The 14,348-nt window shown below is 41.1% G+C and overlaps 1 protein-coding gene across 1 annotated transcript in view; it reads left to right on the top strand.

Annotated features, from left to right (window-relative positions):
* Window positions 1-14,348, top strand: part of sos2 (son of sevenless homolog 2 (Drosophila)) — a 55,539-nt gene that overhangs the window by 32,484 nt on the left and 8,707 nt on the right. The window contains exons 10-20 of the mRNA XM_072458324.1: window positions 794-1,449; window positions 2,550-2,631; window positions 2,748-2,870; window positions 3,351-3,463; window positions 4,050-4,272; window positions 5,048-5,167; window positions 6,079-6,241; window positions 8,640-8,757; window positions 10,042-10,214; window positions 11,507-11,623; window positions 13,575-13,839. Of these exons, the coding sequence (XP_072314425.1) occupies window positions 794-1,449; window positions 2,550-2,631; window positions 2,748-2,870; window positions 3,351-3,463; window positions 4,050-4,272; window positions 5,048-5,167; window positions 6,079-6,241; window positions 8,640-8,757; window positions 10,042-10,214; window positions 11,507-11,623; window positions 13,575-13,839 (2,153 nt within the window). The remainder of the gene's footprint in view (window positions 1-793; window positions 1,450-2,549; window positions 2,632-2,747; window positions 2,871-3,350; window positions 3,464-4,049; window positions 4,273-5,047; window positions 5,168-6,078; window positions 6,242-8,639; window positions 8,758-10,041; window positions 10,215-11,506; window positions 11,624-13,574; window positions 13,840-14,348) is intronic.

The raw sequence follows: 14,348 nt of genomic DNA, 5'->3' as shown, positions 1-14,348 counted from the left end.
TCAGGTTTTTCCGTCATGTTCAATATTTACGTGGTAGATTGGCGCTAAAGGCATCAAAACACATGCTGCACACATACGAACTAAATGGACAAAAAAGGCTGAAATAACTTAAAACATGTTAGATTAGAGTACACATATTATGCGAAATGAACTCTTTTTGAGCTTTTAACCGTGTTCTAACATTATTCCCACATCGGAAACGTACCCAGAGTAGCATTTAGCTTCGTTCATGCTAGTTGGATGAATCTCGGTTAGAAAGTACTCTCCCCTCCGAGCGTCGAAAACACCCCGATCTGTGACGTTTTCTCGATCTGTGAGAAACTTCTCTGCCGATTTCAAGGCCTTAAATCATCACCGGACTGACATTCACAACAAATCACAATCATTACAACACCTCGACTACATTAGCCTTAACGTTAGCTTTTCAGATATGTAATTCCCTCTGCTGCCAGTAAACGAAGCCCATAGCTCGGTTCCTCGGAAACACCAGAGACAGTAGAACTTGTTTCTTTTTTTCTTTTTTTTCTTTTTTTTAACCTGAGATGCCGAATTAAAGGCACTTAAAAGTATGTTTAAAGTCAAATACAATACAAATACTGCATAATATTTGTCCTTTAAGAAAAAACGGTCCAAACTTTAGACTGGTAGTGTGCATCGGAGTTAAATTGAATCATTTAGAATAAAAATTTGACAAAAAATAATGGTAAAAGGTAAAATTGTTTAAAAAAAATATATTAATTCAGCATTTTAAAGCAATGAACTGTTTCTTCTTCTTTCTTTCTTTTTCCTGCAGCGAGCCCATGTACCGCCTGTACAGTCGGCAGGTGCGCTCCAAGCAGCTCGCCATCAAGCGCATGAACGAGATCCAGAAGAGCATTGACGGCTGGGAGGGCAAAGACATCGGGCAGTGCTGCAGCGAGTTCATCCTGGAGGGGGCCCTGATCCGCGCCGGCGCCAAACACGAGCGCCACAACTTCCTGTTCGACGGCCTGATGATCAGCTGCAAGGCCAACCAGAGCTCGCGGCTGCCCGGCTCCGGCTCCGGCGCCGAATACCGGCTCAAGGAGAAGTTTGTGCTGCGGAAGATCCGAATCGTGGACCGCGAGGACACGTCGGAGCTCAGGCACGCCTTCGAGCTGCTGGGCAAGGACGAGAACTGCGCGGTGTTTTGCGCGCGGACGGCGGAGGAGAAGGCGGCGTGGATGGCGGCCCTGGTGACGCTGCAGTACCGCTCGACCCTGGACCGGATGCTGGACACGGTCTTGCAGCACGAGGAGCAGGCGCACCCGCTCAGGTTGCCCTCTCCGGAGGTCTACATGTTCGCGGTGCAGGACAGCGAGGAGAACATCGTGTTTGAGGATAAAGTCCAGAGCAAAACGGGGATTCCCATCATCAAAGCGGGGACGGTGGTCAAACTGATAGAGAGGCTCACTTACCACATGTACGCAGGTAAGAACCGGCTCCGGGCGCTCGAGTCAAACGGTTTTGGGTTTGATGTTGTGTTGTTGTCTAAAACGTTTGCTGTGGTTTGTTTGCGCTGAAAGTATATGTACAAGTTTGACCATAATGATTGGTTTGTGTTTTCTATCCATGGGTTTCAGTGATGGAAATCTATCAAAACAAAGTATATCTTTTGAAAGAAACTATGTCTTTAGTTCTAAGCTATGCGTGGGACCCAAGTCACACACTCGTTGCTACTGCCATCTTGAGGACAAAAGCCGCATGTTCCCTGTGGGCTGTTTTAAACAAAAAAGTCTTAAAACAAAGGATTCTTTTTCTTCTGACACATCCCCAAAGACCCCGTTTGTCCAGAAATGTGTCCCTGTGGTCAAGAGGGACCAGTGAACTTACAGAACTGACCCCAGACTGAGGCTGAACTGTTTGTTTTAGGTCGTTAGCAGCTAATGCTAATGCTAGTTTACATATTATTGCGTGGCTATGCTAATAAACGTTAGCCTACTTGCAAATAGTTTTAACAATCCTCATTTCCAACTGTGGTCTTGAAAGCTTTGAGGGCGTGTCTGGTGCAGAGGGCGTGTCCGGTCACATGACTGAAACCCGTGGATACATTCAATTTAGTGATGTGTTGGTTTACAGAATAACAATTATCCAGGAGACTATTGAAAATAATAAAACTTGAATCTTGAAACTTGAAAAATAACTTGTTTTCTAGGGCTGTAATCGACTTCAGAAATTCTTGGTCCATTTAAACGTCTGTCTTGTGCATCAATTAGTCGACTAAATGGGCCGCGCTGCCAATGCTATCGAAACTATCTTACCGGCCGATACATTTGACTAAAACTGTACAGATTAAGCTATAAAAGTACAAGTTAAGTACATATTTGTGTAAAAAGGCAGAATAACATGTCTTCTCTGGTCCAGAAAATGACTTTATGATCCCAATAAAATTATATATATTAAACATTTTGTTCGATTAAGATGCCATTGGCCGATTAATTGCCTGAGCAAAGAACTACAGCCCTAATGTTTTCAGGTATGTTATGGACTGTAGTTATTTTACCTTACAAAGTGTCTCTCTGCTGCTTTAGACCCAAACTTCGTCCGGACGTTTCTCACCACGTACCGGTCGTTCTGTAAACCCCAGGAGCTCCTCACACTCCTAATAGACAGGTACGAGCTTCAAATACGACCATTTCAGTGCTTTTTGTGTGGACCTTGCTCTCCATCCACATCCACAAGCCCGTCCCCTCCCGCACGTGTCATTGCATTGTTGTTTTTCTCGTCAGGATTGAGATTCCGGAGCCCGAGCCCACGGAGGAGGACCGGCAAGCTCTGTGGAACGGAGACCAGCCGATGGCCGCCGAGCTGCAGAGGTTCAGGAAGGAGTACGTCCAACCGGTGCAGCTCAGGTACAGTTCAGCTCTCGTGTCTTCTGTTGCCACGTGACGGAAGGAGAAGCTCGTGGACGCTTTGTGCAGGATTTATCAACACACACGTTTGGTTTATGGCTTATAACATTTAAAAAAAAACAGGCAGAATAACTGATTGTCCGTGTTGTGGAGGCGTGTTTCTGAGCTGAGATCCTCTGTGTACAAATACAGGGAACTCCAGCGTTATGAATCCAACTTGTAGTCCCAAAGTCAGTGGAAGATCTTGGGTGGTCTCGTCAAGGATTGAAGTTTATTTTGACTCAAACGCGAGTCCATTAAAGCCAAGTTTCCTTTTAAAAGTTCCCATCAGGATAAAAACATTGGAATGTGTTGAATAAAGATCTTTTATTCCTCACATTCTGATCTTGGCACAGGATCTTGGTTTGTTAAAATCATTTGGACTTCATTTAAATATTTCAAATGGATTTATTAATCGTTTTGTTGTGTTGTTTTTGGCAGAGTCCTGAATGTTTTCCGACAGTGGGTGGAACATCATTTTTATGACTTTGAGAATGACCCGGAGCTGAGGAGCAGATTAGAGGAGTACATTACCAGCAAAATACAACTCAGAGGTCAGTCTTTTTCAACCACATTTTATACTTTAGTTTCGCCCTGGTTCAGCCATGGATTAGACCTGGTTTAGTACTGGTTTAGCTTTAGTTTTTCCATGTTTTAATCATAGTTTAATCCTGGTTTAGTCATGGTTCAGCCCTGGTTTAGTCCTGGTTTAGTCCTGGTTTAGCCCTGGTTTAGCCCTGGTTTAGCCCTGGTTTAGCCCTGGTTTAGCCCTGGTTTAGCCCTGGTTTAGCATAATTTACTCCTTCAAATCCCTAGTTGAGACCCATGGTTTAGGGTCTGGGCGTATTTCTTAAGTCTAGTCCCACTAGGAGACATGTCTTAGTCCTGGTTCGGACCCGGTTCGGACCCGGTTCAGTCCTTGTTCTGTCCTTGTTCTACTCAAGTTTAATAATTTTATTTCCTTTAGTCATATTTGGCCTAGTCTTGAATCCTCAGTTTTGATGCGTTTAAGATTCATATTTTTTTCCTTACTTTAATCAAAAATGTTGACCAAAAGATGTCTGTAAAAGTCACTCTGCAAATACAACATGCTGTCACATTAAACATTTAAAAACATGCATTTAACCTCTTTTTATTTAGGAAAGTCGATGAGGAAGTGGGTGGAATCCATCAATAAAATCATAAAGAGGAAGTTGCAGACGCAGACAAACGGAGTGAGTCACAACATCACGTTCGAGAGCCCGCCCCCGCCCATCGAGTGGCACCTCTGTCGTGCCGGGCACATCGACTCCTTCGACCTGCTCACGCTGCACCCCATCGAGATCGCCCGCCAGCTCACGCTGCTCGAGTCTGAACTCTACAGGTGAGGGGAGGAACTGCAGGTTTCCATTGTCAACAGCAGCAGGGATCGCTTTGCAACAACTAAAATCATAATTTAGAATGGACTTTTGGAGTTTTAACCACGTGATGACATTGTTTCATCATCAAAAACACGCCCGGAGTTGTATTTAGCGAGTTCTTTGGCCCGTAATTTCCCTCTGCCGCAGTTTGCCCACCCCTGCTCTAGGCTCTAAGCGACGCAGAAGAATCAACACTTCCTCTACCTCCAGAGTTTGTGGAGTTGTTTAGAAGTGACACAGAGGAAGAAGAATTCCATGGATTTAGTGAAACATTTCTCAAAAAATGCGACTTATACTCCAGTGCGATATATTATTTATATTATATATGTTTTTTTCTTCTCTGTTATGCATTTTTTGGCTGGTGCAACTTACACTCCGGTGCGACTTACTGTCCGGAAAATACGGTAATGCGGTATATTTGTACAGTTCATCAGAAATTTGGTCAAGAAAAAGTACACAGACTAAAATTAAACTCAAAAGTGCAAACCCAGCTATTTTTTTTCCGATAATATTTCTTCTTAACACAGCGTAACTTGGCGAACAACTCAATATCTTGTCTTCATGTGGCGTTTTTCTGTCTAAAACCTGGTCGATCCTGTACTTTAGACCTCCACAAATGCGTTCTCGGGCCAGTTCAGAGGTTCACGCTGCGTCTCTCGAAATGTCTCAAAATGACACTGAGCTGCTAAAGTGGGAGGGACACTGAAACGCTTCCTGTCCTCCTTCTGTCCTCCTCAGGGCAGTCCGTCCCTCGGAGTTGGTCGGCAGCGTCTGGACCAAAGAGGACAAAGAGAAGAACTCGCCCAATCTGCTGCGAATGATTCGCCACACCACCAACCTCACGCTCTGGTTTGAGAAGTGCGTCGCTTCAAGCTTTCATATGTATACAAGCGCCCCCTACAGGTCGGACGACTCATTGAACTAAAATGCAGTTAAGATGAATAAGAAAAGATCAAAATAAGATAAATAAATTGTGCGAAAAAATTATACCTGAAAATTACCCAGCAAAAACTCATCTAATATATATATTTTTTTTAATTTGACAAAAATATATTAGATTATTTTGTAGAATTAATGTTTAGAGTTACAAAAAAGTTGGTTGGTTTTTTGGGGTAAATTATGCTTAAACTTGGAATAAGATGACTTTTTCTATGGTTTTAAAAAGTGTTGGTATCTAGCCTTTCCTCAGTATCAAGATCAAGTTTAAAATTGTAGTATTGTTGCACTGTAAATAGTGAGTATTTTAGTTGTCAACTAGTTGGCAATTATTATTTTTAGATTAAATGATTTTAATATGATTTCTATTGCACATGGCCATTTTTAAACACATTTTTGACTAAATAATGGTTGAAATACGGTGACCAAAGGCTTCTAGATGGAGAATACTTGGAAATAAATCATACAAATCAGAAATGGCTTGACCTCTTTAGCCTTTTTCATTCATTGACACATCTTAGAACGTCTTTTTGCACGTGTTTTGCACTGTATATTCCTGATAATCGAAACACAATTATGATTATTTTGATAGTCGACTGGTCACAATTATTCCAAATAATGGCTGCAGCCCTAGACGGCACAGTCAATTTGTTTATTCAGATTTAAAGTTTATTCCCAGAACGTTTTAAACCCCAGATTTAGACATTTTCTTCACAAATACACCCGATCTTTGCTCCTCCGAGTGTGAAGAATCCAGACGCAGTATACGTTTGCCTTGCTGTTTCTCCACGCTGTTTCGCTGGATGTTCTGAATGTTGGTCTGCTGCTTCCAGGTGCATAGTGGAGATGATGAACCTGGAGGAGCGCGTGGCCGTCATGATTCGGATCATCGAGATTCTGCAGGTTTTTCAGGAGCTCAACAATTTCAACGGGGTTTTGGAAGTGGTCAGCGCCATCAACTCCGTCCCGGTCTACAGGCTCGACCACACTTTCGAGGTGAGATCACGACTGAGCCCAAGATATTAATCAGCTTTTTTTATGGATTATTTTTCATTTGGTGTTTTTTCTAGAATTATTTGTTTATTTTATTATTTATTTTGTTGGGTATAAAATTGACAAACCTGAGCCAAGCTTGAATTAATTACACATAATAAATAAATTTTTAATAGCCGTATTAACCTGTTACATTTTCTATATCTCAAATATTCTCTTACATCATCACTTTTATTTCCGTGGTCAATACCAGCAAGCCATACATCATTTTAAAGCTTATTTTCTCAACAAAACGAATATGTCATTGATTTACATTGAATAATATGCCCCAAGAAGCAATTGCCAATAGTTTGTGAGAAAGTCTCAACTTTTACAAACGCATGTCCTACCTGTTTGCCGTTTATGACGGACGAAACGGCTTTAATTCTGTACATCCTTGTACTCAGTCTGTCCGTAAGGAATCATTGAAAAACAATATCCACCTGTATTTTTCCTGAAGTTATCCGATTTCGAGATATTGTCAAGTAAACAAACTTTTCTTCGTTTCTCACCGGACGAGAATGCGCTTGTCCGCCGCATTTCTCCGTCCATAACAAATGACCTGTTTGACTTATAAGATAGTGTTTGACATCGATCTCTTCCTTAGACTGTTTCCTACAGAATGAGACCATCCACGATTTTTTCTGTCACCGGGTTTGTTTGCTACAGCCTCCGGAGGAAAAAAATTCGGCGCTTCCGAAGCGCGTGTCCATCTTTGTTTTTAGCCCTTAGCTTCTGCTAGCAGGCACGCAGGAGACTTTGAGTGACATATTATTCTAGCCAGTCAGGAGACCTTTTTCCTGATAGGCGGGACAAAGGGTTTATTTACACAGAATTCTCCCTGTTCACGTGCGTAAGGCTCCGGGAAGGCTGTAAAGAGCCAGATTTCTCGGCAGGATTTTGCGCATAACGTTTTCTGAGTTTAATAGCCTTTTGGACGTGCATTTTGTGAGATATATGTATTATTATACCAATACAAAAATAAAATAAAAATATTATAATTTTTTTTTTAGCGGTTATAATTGCTATTAGTGGCCTACAAAACATCAAAATGTATGTTTTATGATCATAGAGGTGCTAAAATTGTAATAAAACAGTTTGGCACAGTTGGCACATATTTGGATCACTTGTTCCGAATATACTTTTTGATACAAAAAGGTCAACAGCACCAAAATGCCTGTTCCTAGAGATCTGAAACTTTACACAGTTGTTGTCAACAAGATAAACATCATGTACAGTGAACAGCATATGCACACAATGAAGTATGTCATGCTCAGGACCATTACAAATTGCCAATATTCAGGCGAGACTAAAAAAGGATGTTTTGTTTATGTTTGGGCCTCTGTAGTGTAAGTTCATGTGCACATCTGCAGAAACTAGAAGGCCTAAGCTTTCTAATGATGCATCACACTTGCATGTGGAACATAAGATCCTCTTTTAATAAGCAATGCCATTTGGGTATGTCCAACCATTGTGCACAGAGCGAAAATAGGTGGGTGGTAACAGGTTAAAGCATGAACAAAAGATTCAGGCTTAGTTACGACTTAATTGAAACAATAATAAAAAAAAATACTATCATGTTTTTTTGTGTAAAATAAGGCGTTTTATGTATATACTTTTTGGGGACATATAAATCCAGCCAGGTTTAAATTTCTTCATTTTGTTGACATTTTAGTTAAAAAATAAATAAATTTGAGTTTATTCTACTCAATAATGCTTAGAATTAGATATGAAATCACTGTCATAATCTTACGTTCAGTATTGTAAAGTTTGGTGTGTGTAGGTGCAACTGTAGGAGCTGATCTTTTAGTCTCTTTGTGAGAAAAAAGCCTTTAGAGAAAATGTCCTTTGAAGTTACAATGTCCCATATAAATCTGTGGATGTTAGTCCTGGTTTAGTCCTGGTTTAGTCCTGGTTTAGTCCTGGTTTAGTCCTGGTTTAGCCCTGGTTTAGCCCTGGTTTAGCCCTGGTTTAGCTCTGGTTTAGCCCTGTAAGCTCATATATTGACAGTGAAAACTGACCTGTGCTTTGCCTGTGGTGTTTCGCCTTTAGCCTTCGTTCATTCTTTATTATTAAGTCTAATTGATTAATAGTAGAAAAAGCTTCAGTTGTAGTCATCTGGACTCAGTTAGAAAAAATAGACGTTTCGACTCTCATCCAAGAGTCATTGTCAATGACTCTTGGATGAGAGTCAAAACGTCTATTTTTTCTAACTGAGTCCAGATGACTACAACTGAAGCTTTTTCCTCTATGGAGCACGCCTGGACGAATGAGGGATTACACCGACATATCTAATTGATTAAGTTATGTAGTAATTCTAAAGTGTTTCAGAATATATTTGATCTCTCTCTCTCTCTCACAGGCGATCCCGGAGAGGAAGAAGAAAGTTCTGGAGGAGTCGGTGGAGCTGAGCCAGGACCATTTTAAGAAATATTTGGCCAAACTCAAGTCAATAAACCCACCGTGTGTGCCTTTCTTTGGTAAGACTGCGCCACTGCACATCCTGCCGCGCTAAATCTCAAACGTTCACCATCGAGGAGCAGTTTATGAACTCTAAAAGAAAGAACTTGACTTTAAACTACCCGTACCTAATTTAGGTCCATGTATTTTAGTTATATTTGTGTTCCTCTAGCACAGCTGTTTTGTAACTTGTCACAATACTGAAATTGCAAGTCTATTTCGATAAAAGGATTGATACAAAATATATACCAAAAATAACCAAAAAAGGCTCCGTCCTTTTTAGACAATCGAAAAAGGTTCAGGGAAGGTGCAACGCTCCGCTCTGGCCTCTGAAAGTCGTGAAAAGCGCTTATAAACTAGTCACTGTGAATACATAATGAATCAATTAGCAATTAAATACTTGAAATACAATTTTTTTGCGTTTTCAAGACGGCTAAAGGTGCAGTTCATGATTTTTACTGTCAAAAGATGTTTTGACCTGGTTTATGGCTCAAATCTGTATAATTACGGGACTTATCCACACAAAACGTCTTCTCTGTCACTTCTGTCATTTGAGTTTAACATTTTCGACTGAAAGGCCAACACAAAGTATTAAAGTTGTCGTGTTTTACTGTTTGGACGCTGCCGAGTCAAGTCTGTCGTTGCTTTAGTCACGGCGCTGCACCCGCATTTACAGTCCACGTTTCAAAGGAGTCTTTAGTGTTTCCTAAAACATAACCGGCCTTTACTAAACATTTATAAGGTTGTGTTGTGGAAAATGTGTATGTTTCCATCCAGGAGACAAACTTTAGGGACATAAAGTTCCTTTTTGATTCATCGACGAGTCAAAATGATGATTTCTATTGTTCCGTGAGACTTTTGAAATGTATAATCGATCAAAGGAAGGTTGAAACATGGTGACTGAGGCTTCTAAATAGAGAATAATTACAAATAAAGTGTGTTATTGAAATCTGATTTATTTTGATCCTTTTTAGACCTTTTTAATTTAATAATGCCGCTGTCTTTGTCATAAAAAGGTCTCGCCGCATGTGTTTCAGTCCGTTTAGTCCAGATGATGATTACAATTATCAAAACACGACTAGGATTGTCTTTTATTGTCGACTAGTTACGATAAGTTAATAAATCTTTGCAGCTCTACCACTAGAAATTGTATTCTAAATGTTAACGTGGTCTGTTTTATTACTCATTATTCAGTGTGCTTCGTTGTTGTTGAAAAAGCTTGATAAATGAATGGTGAAATGAGAAGAAAAACAACTAAATGGCTGAGCAGAGGATTTTCTAACTCTTCTGTGTCGTGTTCTCAGGAATATATTTAACCAACATCCTCAAGACGGAGGAGGGGAACCCGGATTTCCTCAAGCGCCACGGAAAAGAGCTCATCAACTTCAGCAAGCGGCGGAAAGTGGCCGAGATCACCGGGGAGATCCAGCAGTACCAGAACCAGCCGTACTGCCTCAAAGTGGAGCAGGACGTCAGGGTGAGCCGGCTTTTCACCGCCCAGTGTGGAGACGGTCACGGGTCACATTTTAATAACCCCTTATGCTGAGGGCCTATTTTTCCAAAAACGCCTGAACAAAACATGAAAATTGAGGCTGTTCCTGAACCGTCTGGAGCACTAACGATTGTCTGGAGCCTTTGTGAAGCTGAGACTCTGTAGTTTTGGACTCTGATCTCTGTTTTACACTTATTATAAGTAGAAACGAGCTCTGCACAGAGAAAATCAAGAGTTTAAATCCCGCCTTGACCCTTCTTTTTTAAATAAATGAATGATTAAAGCTGGTGTCTGGAGGAAGGGTCTGAGTAACACTAGATTTAACGTATCTTGCGTTTTGTCAATTTTCTTTTAAAAACTGAAGGTAAAATCTCCAAAAATTGTTTTAGGGACTTGTAATAAAGCAAAAATGTCCAGGTGGAATCCATATAAAAGTCCTATTTATTTTATTTTTCTGTAATTTTTTTTTGTGGCTTTGAAGTACAAACTGACACTGATGCCTCCCAGAATGATTGATTTGACTGGAAATAAGAGGGTTACAGCGTTATTTTTAAGTATAATGCATAAATAAAGAAGGAAAAAGTCCAACGTGTGGAACGTCCTAAACCCTATAAGTCTGAGAGAAGACTGAAAACAGAACTGAGAGGTCTAAACTACTTTTTATGTCATTTCAAGTGTCAATACTGTTTAAAACAAGTTATATAATGTGTCTGAATAGTATTATTCTCATTTGACCTCTGTTTTACACACTATTTCTCGTTAAACATTCAAACAAGTTCAAATTGTGTAATTGTTTGGGGAGCAATGATCGTTTTCTGGACTGTACAGGCATTTTTAAAACAAAGACGATGCCAAAAATATAAATTTCGGCCCTCAGAGGCGACTGTTGTTGTGATTTTGGGCCTTACAAAAATAAATTGATTTGATTTGATAAAAAAATCAATGAACAAGTTGTGATTTTGATCAATGATTCGCTTCATTAGTCATTATTCTCAACCTAAAAGCCTTCAGTCACCGCATTTAAACTTATATGTGGTTGATAACGTGTCTAAAAAGTCTGGATGTACAATAGAAATAATCTTTTGGCCCGTGTACTACTAAAATAATAGTTTGTTGCAGCCGTTTCACTGAATATTTATTTACAGAAGCCATGTTATCCTTTGCAATTTACTTCATTAAAGATTCTATTGAGATTTCATTCCCATTCATCCTCGAGCACAACGTTTGTCATAACTTTCTTCCACGTTTAACACACATTTTCTCTTGTGTTGTGCCAGAGGTTCTTTGAAAACTTGAATCCGATGGGGAACCGAGGCGAGAAGGAGTTTGCTGATTATCTCTTCAACATGTCCCTGGAGATCGAGCCTCGAAACAGCCGGCAACCGTCACGATTCGTAAGTCCAACTGATCGCAGGCGCCCACGAGAAACTACATCAGTAAATTGATTTTTTTTAAGCTGTTTTAACATCGTTCCCTCATCGAAAACATCCCTGGACTTGTATTTAGCTTCGGTTACGCTTATTTGAAGAGTTCTGTAACAAGTAGAGCGCCGAAATCTTCTGTTTTTCAGTCCGTAAGTCATTTTCGCCGTTAATTTGCCTTCATTACAACTCGATGGAAAGCTAGGTTTGTTGATCTCCCCCTTGTAATTCCCTCCGCTGCCAGTAGATGGATTGCTAACACAGATTCTGACGAGAGAACGCCTGACTGATACAGCGTAATGCATAATTTTCTGTACGTACATTATTTTAAGTCGTAAAACATGAGACAGCAAATTAAAAATACTCATAAGAATAATTTAAAGGCCAAAAACAAAACAAAAAAGCTTGCGATTTTCTGTGTTTACTTTGTGTTTAGTGGTTTAAATCATGTCCATTTTTTGTTTTTTTGTTAAAGTAAAATCTGTTTTGCCAAAGCACAGATATATCGGATATATTGTAAAAGCAGCTCTCGGGGTCAGAATCAGACCGCTGTGCCGCTGTCTGCATCCAATTATAAAGCGTTTTATTCCCTTTAACCCAACGTGTCGACGCGTTTTCAAACATGGTCGGCTTTAGGACCCTGTAGCATGAAAACCAAGTAACGTAGACGTCACGCGGAAGCGGAGACCCGAAGCTACGTCTGTGTGATTGTTTCGTCCCACCCAATAAAACCAAAGTTATGATCATTTCAATTCCATTAAAAATGTGCGTAAAAATATGCGCTCTTTTCTGCGCGCGTTGCATTTCTTATAATAACTTTGTCGTCTTTTGTGATAAAACGAAACGGAAAAAAACGTGTGCTTGTGCTAACCTGGATGTTCAGGATGCACACAAGGAATGTAAACATTAGTCACATGACAAATAGTCAAAGAGGAAGAACGAACGAGAGGAATCATGCTGTTTTTGAGTAGTTTTGGAGAGTTTTAGTATTTCATGTATTTCATTGTCAGTAATATAGTTGTTGTGAAGCAAAATGAGGGGCACACTTCATGTTGATCAAGTTTAGAGCTGGTTTAGTCCTGGTTTAGTCCTGGTTTAGAGCTGGTTTAGTCCTGGTTTAGACCTGGTTTAGACCTGGTTTAGACCTGGTTTAGTCCTGGTTTAGTCCTGGTTTAGTCCTGGTTTAGTCCTAGTTTAGTCCTGGTTTAGTCCTGGTTTAGACCTGGTTTAGACCTGGTTTAGAGTTCCTTCTGAACATCACTCACATGGAAGTGCAAGGCCTGTGATGTGGCTCTCTGTGTCATTTTGGACTGAAACTGTTTTGAGAAGTAGCACAAATAGAAAAACGCCTGAGGATTTACCTACTTTTTATTGTAAATAGTGGTTTATTGCTTGTATATATCACAAGAATACTTGTATATGTTCATATTTGCACCTTGTGGTTCAGTTTGAACCTTTTTAAATGCTTGGTTGAGCATGTTTGAGGGTTTTACAATGGGAAAAAAACATAATTTTTCTAGACGAACTTTGTGTTTTCTGTGTGTGTTTAGGTCCAGTATGTTGAAATAGTATGTCAAAGTGAAAAACTAACTAACTGATCATATTGGTGAGGTTGTGCTGAAAAAAAAAGATACCCAACATTGGTCTGGTAAACATTTCTTAATGTAGTATATCAGGGCCAAATTGAAGGTACCCAAAAACGGCCAAAAAAGCTCCAGACCCCGAGGGTTAAACGGGTAGTGCGGTGTTGGTTTATGTTTGCTGGCTTCACTGTGAAGGTAAACTAGCCTCAAGTTGTGATAAACGCTTATAAACTTATATAAAAATCAGGTGCAGCAGAGCCTTTTTAGATGTTTTTAACTGTTTTATACATAAACTGTGATCGATTTGCAGATAAACTTTAATATGTTGTTCCTCACTTTAGCCCAGGAAGACGGTTTACTCCCTGAAGTCGCCGGGGATCAGGCCCGTCCGCACCTCGACCTCGGGGACTCTGAAGGGCCTCCCGGTCCCGCTGGAGCGAGAGCCGCCGTATAAGATCACCTTCAGGAGCATCGCGGAGACGGAGCAGGAACCCTCGACCTCTGCCTCCGTGCCCACTAGCCCCAACACTCCCACGCCGCCGCAGTCCGCCTCCTCGGACCTCAGCAACGTCTTCATAGAGCACGACCTCAGCAGCTCGTACGGAGGTAAACCGAGACTGGAGAGAGACTGGAGAGAGACTGGAGAGAGACTGGAGAGAGACTGGAGAGAGACTGGAGAGAGACTGGAGAGAGACTGGAGAGGGACTGGAGAGAGGGACTGGAGAGAGGGACTGGAGAGAGAGACTGGAGAGAGAGACTGGAGAGAGAGACTGGAGAGAGAGACTGGAGAGAGAGACTGGAGAGAGACTAAAAGATTAAAGAGAGACTGAAAAGTGACTGGACTGAAAAGTGACCGCACTGAAGAGAGACCGCACTGAAGAGAGACCGGACTGAAGAGAGACCGGACTGAAGAGAGACCGGACTGACGAGAGACCGGACTGACGAGAGACCGGACTGACGAGAGACCGGACTGACGAGAGGCCGCACTGAAGAGAGACCGCACTGACGAGAGACCGCACTGACGAGAGACCGCACTGACGAGAGACCGCACTGACGAGAGACCGCACTGAAGAGAGACCGCACTGAAGAGAGACCGCACTGAAGAGAGACCGCAC

This window comes from Eucyclogobius newberryi, unplaced genomic scaffold, assembly GCF_026437365.1.
Source record: "Eucyclogobius newberryi isolate DKJ021-1_F unplaced genomic scaffold, fEucNew1.0.hap1 SCAF_21, whole genome shotgun sequence".
Taxonomy (NCBI): domain Eukaryota; kingdom Metazoa; phylum Chordata; class Actinopteri; order Gobiiformes; family Gobiidae; genus Eucyclogobius; species Eucyclogobius newberryi.
Note: the sequence above shows the minus strand (reverse complement) of the source record. Positions and strands in the feature narration are given on the sequence as shown.